The sequence below is a fragment of the Antrostomus carolinensis genome, unplaced genomic scaffold (assembly GCF_000700745.2).
Source record: "Antrostomus carolinensis isolate BGI_N321 unplaced genomic scaffold, ASM70074v2 scaffold3258, whole genome shotgun sequence".
Taxonomy (NCBI): Eukaryota; Metazoa; Chordata; class Aves; order Caprimulgiformes; family Caprimulgidae; genus Antrostomus; species Antrostomus carolinensis.
The window spans coordinates 1-8,966 of record NW_010334819.1 but is presented as its reverse complement, the minus strand read 5'-3'; the positions used below and the strand labels follow the sequence as shown (position 1 = coordinate 8,966).

The 8,966-nt window shown below is 41.0% G+C and overlaps 1 protein-coding gene across 1 annotated transcript; it reads right to left on the bottom strand.

The window, feature by feature from the left end:
• Positions 1-4,711: 4,711 nt before the first annotated feature.
• On the bottom strand, positions 4,712-6,936 carry LOC104519384 (ferritin heavy chain; the record flags this gene model as incomplete). The annotated part of the gene is made up of 2 exons (XM_010174295.1): positions 4,712-5,476; positions 6,790-6,936. Coding segments are annotated over 2 exons (651 nt in total), but the record flags the coding sequence as incomplete, so codon positions are not given.
• Between the last annotated feature and the right edge of the window lie 2,030 nt (positions 6,937-8,966).

The following is an 8,966-nucleotide window of genomic DNA, read 5'->3' as shown; positions in this document are numbered from 1 at the left end:
AGGGTCGTTGCCCTCATCTGAGGGAAAAAAACCTTCCCCGCAGTAAAAACCAGATGTGTCTGGGGTCCGTTGGAGTGTTTTAGCCTTTTTGTTAGGAATCGGGGTGTCCCTGCCCATGTCTGACCCAGGTACAGCTCGCAGATAGACACCGAGAATGGGGTGAGAGTCAGGCGGTTACTGAAACTCTGGCCTCAGCAAAACGAAGTCGTGTGGGGCGGTGAGGTCTGGGGCAGCTGGGTCACCCCACCAGTGCCTGGGCAGGTCACAGCCGTATTTGTCACAAAGTATTTGATTCCTCCAATAAAGCAATGCAGTGATGATTTAATGACATATGGGCCGAGAGCTGAGGCCTGAGTTATGTTCATCTATCAGTTCAGCAAATGACTCTCTTCACGTGAGCTAGGGTGTAAAACTTGCATTTCAGTTCCTCTTTCAACTCAATCCTCTGTTTACCTTTATTCTGAAGTCTTTGAAGAGATTGACTTCACCTGGTGAAGTCTCATTTTGCTGCACATGTAGTTGCACTGCAACTGGATTGCTTGTGCAGTAGGAATTTGTAATTTCAGGTAACTGGCAGTGGCAGAGTTTGGACCCTGGAGAAATGGGATGGGTTTTGGTAACATCTGTCAAGGGTGCTAAAGGTTTTACTCTGTTTTTGGAATAGCATTTGAGATGAGAAATCTGGTTCTTTTTGTGATACAGAAGCACTTCAGTAATTCAGCTGTGTGATTTCATTGACTTCATGATTAAAAGTTATGGGTATTTTTATTGTACTGAGAGCTAAAAATCAGTCTCCATTCTGCAGTTTTAAAAGATGGTGAAATTTCATCTCATTCAAAACCAAAGGTAAAGCTCTGTCTTCAGTGGGACAAAGGGCTGACTGACAGAATCTGAAAAGGTAAAAAACATCCATCAGTGATCTAGTCCCCAGTCCCTGTGCCTATGACTTCTCAGAGAGGCTGTTGCGATGGTGGCTTCTTTTGTTGTTATACAATTTGGGTCTTGCAAAAATTTTTTTTTGTAGTCCCCATTTTCTACTTGCTTAAATGTCTTGGAGTACAGACAAAGATAAAGACTGCTAGTCACATTCTGTCATCATCCCCAAAGATAAAATTGTTTAAAGAAAAAAGTGTATGTTTCAGACTCTGTACAAGTTTGTTCCTCCATTGTGTCCAGTGCTGAAAAGTGAAACGTCCCAAGAAGGTCAGCTATTGACCAACCTTATACATTTAGAAGTGTATCTCCCAGATGTTTCTGAGAGGCAGAGTAGCAAACCTGTGGAAATACTTCATTGCTATTACAGAGGTTCTTTAATCCAGAAGAAATTAGCAGATTTAAAAAAAAATCTTTATTGAACAGTTAAAAAAGTAAAAATATTTTGTATTTAAAATAGAGCTAGGTGTACAATAATGCATAAGTATACATGAAAGTTCTATGCTGTAAAAACTGTGCATGTACATTGGGATATCAAGGCTTAGTGCTGGCTACGTGACCCACTCAAGACACTTCAGCTTTCTCTAGATCATTGGTTTCATTTGTGGAAAAGGTAGTTTTATGCAATACTTGGCCAGTGTTGTAGTGTGTTCTGCCACTGTGTGTTTCTAGGTTATATTTGACCCCAGGAAAAGGCACTCTGGGACTTGCACACAAAGTGTTTACCTTGGGCAAGGTGGTAACAAATGGTGGGACTTGGACAAGCAGTACAAGGAGACTGCCAGTAATTGCCCATGAACGTGCTTAAGTGTATGAATTCATCTAAGTGAAAAAGTCAGGAGAAGGCCGTGACCAGATGGCGAATTCTGCTCAGAGTCATCTTCCAGTGAAGGTGCCCTTGAGGACTCCTTCCCTGCTGCTGCCACCAGAACTAACATTCACTTTCCAGTATTATTCCCAAAGATCTCTTTGTCCAGAAAGATGTTGCCTTGTACAGTGGGGCCTGAAACCAAGTTCTTGTAAAGAACAAATCCCAAGGTGCTCTTCTCAATCTTGTGTGGCTGTAGTGGAGAGGATGAAGGATGGCATGATCCCCACCTAGAGACTTTAGGTGAATTCCTCACTCTGAGAGTAGGCAGCAGCAAGGGCCCTTTCCGTGCAACCATAGGTAGTACTTATGGCAAACATTTAGAGGTATGCCACTGTTAATACCTGTTTGGAAGCCTGTAACTCATAATTTCAGTAAAGATGAGGTCTCTCCAGCGGTTCCAGTTTGGATGCTGTCTTTAGGGTATTGGTGTTGCTATAGCTCCTCTGAGCTGCCCCAGATTGTGTGTTTGGATGGGTGGGCATTGCTTTGGAAATACAGAGTGTGTGTATGAACAAGCATTCAGCGGAGAAAGAGAATTTGTGAAGTGTTGTTGCCCTTATACCTGTTCCACAGTCATCCTTCATCTCCTTTTTTTTCAGAGTGTTACTGAAAAGGAAGCTGGGAAGGCAGAGGCAGATGGTACTTCCTGTGCTGAGAAGCACAGACAGCCTCATCCTATACTCAATAGACAGGTATTGTTAACAAAGTTTGAGATCATATTCATAAGCATATGTGCCCTCTCAGCAGAAGCCATAAGTGAACAAGAAGAGCTTGTTACCTACAGTAACTGATTTATTTCTCTTTTTCTTTTTCAGAGGATAGAGACTGTAAAAACAACTTATTATGAGCTTATATAAAATTAAGAGAATTTTCTCTTCAGGCAGGGGACCCAGAATGTGTTTCAGAAAAGCGAGAAAGACCTAAAACCTGAAAATGTGTGGATACATTTGGCTACCAAGATGAATATGAGAAGAGTCTCCCAGAAACAGATGCGCAGTATTTCAGGGAAAAAGAAGAGGCAAGTAAGTCTTGCTTTGAAAAAAATAACTGTTGCACTCTTTGTTATGTTGGAATGCATTTAAGGTCAAAGAGTCTTAAATGGTGGAAACTGTGGAGGAGGCTGTACCTACATTTCAGGTGGTCACCAACTGTTGTAGAACTAGGCCAGACATTACCAATAGTACTTGAAGTGGTTTTACATGACACTAGTTTATAATTCAATTAGTAGCTTTGCTCCATTCATACTTAGTGAGCTATATTTTAATACTGAGAGAGATGGATTCCATTGCTCTTATTCATGTTGAGTTGCAGTCAGTGGAACTAATTGTTGAATGAGGTATGCTCAGCATGAGGATGGGTGATGGAATCTAGCCCAGATGGAAATACCTTTTAAACTACTGCTGTATGAGAGAGCAGCCATCTCAACATAGGCAAACCTAGCATGTTGCTAAAAGTGCTTCCAGCCATCCTTGTGGCACACTGCAGTATTTTTACAGATGAATACAGAGGTTTTAAAGTGACCCCTTCCTCCGCCACCAAGTTGAATCATTTTAACAGAAAGACTGGGAACACATCTGCATTGTAGTTGTCTGTTCTGCTTTACAACACCAATACAGAGTAGGTGGGCTGATGCAGTTCTGCAGAAATGGCTCTTTAACTGCAGCTGTGTGTAGAAGTCAGAGTTCACTGAAAATGTTTCATTATGCAGTTTTCTGACACTTATTTTCATTCTGTGGTGTACTCTTCCATCTTCTGTACTAGGAGAAAAGTACTGCTGCAGTTTTGTATACATATGCAAAATCTCTTGGAGAAGAACACTAGGATGCCTACGTGGTGAACTGAGGAACACCATATAGATGCAAAGTGCCATTTTTAACATTGAACTGAATTTATTTTCAAGCACAATAGGAGTATCACAGTATTACATAAAGTGTAAGACAAACTTTCAATGAAGCAAGCCCCAATTGCATAAAAGTTGTTCTATATAATGTCAAAAAAACCTCTCTGCAGGCAGCTGATCTAACCGGTTGCTCTTCTTATGTGACCTTGTTAGCCAGTGTAGAGAGAGAGGCACTCCTGTAGAGATGAATGAGAGGAACCTGGGACACCTCTGATCTTTAAACTGGCTGAAGTAAAGGCCTTAGGTATGGTGGTGCTAATTGCCCCCCTAAATTGAACACTGCCCTAATTGACATGCAGAACTAATCAGTGGCTGCTGTTAAGTGTGCTGCGTTTTCACTAGGATCTTATTCCTCTACTGAGAGCCAAGAACAGGGAATACAAGAACTAGCAGTAGTACCATAGTAATACCATAATTTAGCCAGCTGAAATAGGAGTCTGTATGTAATTAAAGTGACAGTCCTAGGTTAGGTCTGGACAGAGCCCTAGAGCTAGTGTCTTCAGTGACACCTGCAAAATACACACTAGAACCTGTACAGATCACATCTAACAAGAACCCCTAATTTATGTCTCATCTGCTTTCTGAGGATGAGAAGAGCCAGCTAGGCAAATAACTGTAGAGAAAACCAACACATTGTCTAGTCCCACTGTTGAGGAAATGTCTGTATCCCCCATCTTGGAGAATGCCACTAGAAATAGCTCGGTGGTAAGTAAATGAATTAGACCACTTATTTAAACTGCTACTATAATAGAAATAAGACAAGAAAACTAAACTCTGTTTTAAAACAAATCTTTTTAAAAAGTTAATTATGTTAGTATACTTGGTAGTAATGTAAAATATCTGTTAGTAATATAAAATATCTAATAATATAAAACTAAATCTTTGTATTTTCTGCCACATAGAAGTTTCCTTGTAGTAAAGTTGCTTTTTTTTAATAAAAGTTAAATATACTGTTAAAAATAATTTGTACTAACTAATCCTAATAATCATTTAAGATAGAAAAGAGGCTCAAAAGCTTTTGGCTTCTAGGAAGAATTGCACACATAAAAGTGTGACTAATGCAAACAACCTAGGTAACTAGCAACCTTGCTATCATTTGAACAAAATAACGGTATGGTCTAGATTTTGAGCTGTGACTGAACAGAGGACAAGGGAACGGGGTGTAAAGCAGGAGGAGTGATACAGCATCATGTCTCCTGAGTTCTGGTCTCAAGGCCACCCATACAGGTCTGCCTTAGAGCTGCTCCACAGCTGCAACAGCCACAGCATTAAAGCCCCTCCCTGCCCTGCTTCACCTTTGCTCCTGTCCCATCATTACACTGTGGCAGCATGGTAGTGCAGTGTATGGTTGCATATATTGGCCCTATGCCATTTCTGTGCTGGGAAGATTCTCTCTGGGGTCGCTTCAGAGCCTCTGCAGCTCCTGTACACTGCTGGAGAGGTGGGCAGGGGCTACAGTGCTGACTAGACTCTGGCTCTATACCTGTCCTGAACTCTTTCTGCAACCGGTCCATAAAGTAATCCCCAAGACTATTTCTGCCATCTTGGGAACAGTCAAGCCTGCGAGCGTTGGTCAGCAGATCTCCCATCAGCTTGATCTTCCGGATTTTGGGCCCAATAAATTGTTTCTTGATAGTGCTTGCGCTATGAGGGTCTGCATTTTCAATACTCAGGGCATAAAGCTCTTCAAAATATCGGATGATAGTTTTCCACTGTACCATTGCTAATTCCAGGGCTTTCATCAGACAGACTGCATACTCACAGTTTGGTTTCTGAAAAAAAGACAGAATTGCATTTATTCAGAAGAACAGCTCATCTTACTGTATTCATTGATGGTTTCCTGCAACTTACCTAGCACTCTAAACAAGAGGTGCTAACGTTTTGCAGTAACTCCTCCTAGCTGGGAGCATCTGTTGTTTTTTGCAGAGTTGGATGGCTGTAAACATACAGAAGTGGCAGAACCCAAGCACTTTTTCAAGTAACAGAGATTTAGATAGCAGCAGCTATGCCTGAGGAGTGTTCTTACAGCAGGAAACCCTGTCATAGCTTCACAAGAATCATTTGGGTTGGAAGGAACCTTAAAGATAATCCAGTTCCAATCCCCCTGCCATCAGCAGGGACACCTTCCACTAGACCAGGTTGCTCAAAGCCCCATCTAAGTTGGCCTTGAACACTTCCAGGGAGGGAGCAGCCACAACTTCTCTGGGCAACATGTTCCAGTGTCTCACCACACTCACAGTAAAATAATTTCTTCCTAATAGCTAATCCAGATCTGCCCTCTTTCAGTTTAAAACCATTGCCCCTCATCCTTTCGCTAGACTCCCTGATAGAGTCCTTCCCCATCCCTCCTGTAGGTTCCCTTTAAGTACTGCTATAAGGTCTTCCCTGATTCAAACTGAATATTTAGGAAGTTTTTTGGGATGGCCTTTTTATTTTTACTTTCTACAGCTTAACAACTGCTATGATAGGTCAAAGAAGAGCATTGTGTATGAACTATTTACAGAATACTGATTTTCTAGAGGAGAATCAGCCCCTGGGTCTCTAACAAATGAGGTGGGTTCTTTTTCTTGATAACTTTGAGTTATTCCTTTGTATCTATGCAAGCCCAAGTCAGATCTCTAGTTCAGAGTCTATGTTGAGTTGTGCTCCAACAGATCAACTACTGCTCCAAGCCAGATGTTTCTCCTATTTCCTTCCTTACCATTTTTGGTGCCAGTGGCTTCTATTTAGTTTCAGTGTGAAGGAGACAAGTGGGCTGTTTCAGCACATTTAAAGGAGAGTCTCATAATCGATTATAACACATTTGAAACAGCACTCTCCAGCTGAGTGAAAGAAAAAGGGGACCATTGTTCATATTCTTTTGGGCTGGAAAGCAACCATGTAGAGTTAGGACTGACAGTGATGACAGTTTCTAGACATCACAATCAAGAACAAAACCATGTACACTAATATGACAGGGAATTCTATCTGGAACCCTAACAGTGGCTGAATGCAGAGATCTGAAAGTACCAACAATATAACGCAAGAAGTTAAGAGTAATTACTGCAGATTGCAACTGCTTGGAAGCTTGTTGTCTACTACCCACCTGGATGGTTTTAGAACAGTAATGGCCTCCTCTTTCTTGCTGATACTTCATCAAAGCCTCTGCGGCTTTTCTCTCTTCCAGAGCTTGATGTAAGAAGAACTTTGAGACATTTGGTAGAGCCACGTGCGACTGATCAAAATATTCACCCTAAGCACACAAAAAACAAGATTAAGGTTTGCTGGAGATGGGACTCACTTGCAGCAGACCATGGCTTTACCAGAACTCAAGAGACCCTTCCAATGGAAGCTGCTTTACCAGCACAATCACTTTGTGGAGCTTAATCCAAATTTCTGCAGTAAATGAAGTAAGTAGTTACAGTCTTAAATTAAAAAAAAAATCTCTATTCTTCTACTAGAACTCCTGTCCTTTAACACTGGGAAGGTAACTGCAGTACTGATGTTCTCAGCAGCAGTCAGAGATCCTCAGAATATTTTGCTTATGAATGGTTGGGAGGAGTGTTGCGTGGGGTTTTCTGTTTGATTTTGGTTTTTTAAACATTGTCCCAGCACAGGGAACATAAAATTTATCCCTTCAGGTCAGCATTCCAGTGAAAAGTTAGCTTTCAAAAGTGAGAGAATATATTTGGCAAATACCAAAAAGAACAAACACAACTTTGCATCTGTTTATCAGCTTCATGATGCATAATGTTACTCACAAATGAGGAGTACTGCCACATAACATTGTATGTGGCTCACGCCTAGGAATACTTCACAAGTATTAAAACCGTAAACCCACTGCAGGCCTGTTCTGTTCTATATGGGAAAGTAACAACTTTAACCACTGCAATATTTAACTATGCTAACAGGTCTGTCAGCTCTTACATTAGAAGAATTGTACTCATGGTATTGCTGTCCCATAAAGAGAATGTATTGGAAACAGGTATAGCAGAGGAGAGCCACCAGGTTGTACTAGTTTCATATTGGCTGTGCACAGCTCCGGTGTTGAGGAGAAGGAGAGGCAGCAGCTGGGAATATGCCAAGGACCAAACCGAGGGATCTATAGTGTCTTGATCTGCATATGCAATACAGCACAGCTTTTGTCTCTTGGACATAGTCTGGATTGCAGTACTGCATATCAAGCTGTTGGGAACAAGTTTTCCTGCTTATTGTCTTCTCTGCTTTAATCTATAACCCTGCTTAAATATGAAATCTTAAATATGAAATACTTGTTTCATCTGCGTTGCTCTGTTTAGAAAAAAATGCAGAAAAGTTATATACACAATATAAGTTTATGTTTTTCTCTTTTATTTTTATGGCCATCCGGGATACCCCAAACCTGTGACACATACAGATGTGTGACCATAAACCATTCAAGAGAAAGTACATACTGGAATGTTTGATTAAGAACATTTATTGCAATATTTGCATAATCCTTTTCCTGAAGTCATTCATTCACGTTTCTGTTGACAGAACAGTCAAGATTCAGTGTTCAGTTCCTCAGTGCAAGTGTGCTGTGTGACTTCAAGTAGAGCACAGGTTACCACATCTGATAACGGTTAAGGTAAATCTTTTATGTCTGTCATTAACTGTGAGGTACACATTTCTAGGTTTAATTCATCCACCATCAATTTCTAATTGAGCTTTCTCCCTCCAGCCCAGCTACCAATCACTACTATCATTTTCATCTGCACACTTAGCAAATAGAGGTTTTACTGCATACTTGAATTTTTATTGGACTAACACTTGACACAACACTTGATCAAAGGATCCTGGGGATATATTGAATATAGTTTGTGTTACTTCTCAGTGGATGCTTGGCATCAGAAGGGGTGGCATTGATCATTTCAGTTTTTTATTTTAATGGCTTTCTTAAAACATACGTTGCCATAGTATCTGGTATGTAGCCAGACACAATTTTAGCATGCATGTTACACAGTATTAAAGATAACTTTTTAAACCCACATCCAGTGTTCCTACCTGTGGAGCAGAAAACCCTAAGCCAAGAATGATGTTCATAAACTTATTTCATCAGTTAACCACAGACAGCTATTTTACCTACAAAGTTTGGGGAAAAAAACACCCAAGAGTTCCACTCCAAATCTATTAGTGTTCCCTGTTCCTCTTCCCACAGGCGTAACTCTGTGAATTACCCAAACCACAACAGTGCCTGCTTCATCCCCTGCTTGTTCCAGACCTTCCTCGTTGTTTTTCCAGCCATGTCAGCGGCCACCTCGGGGT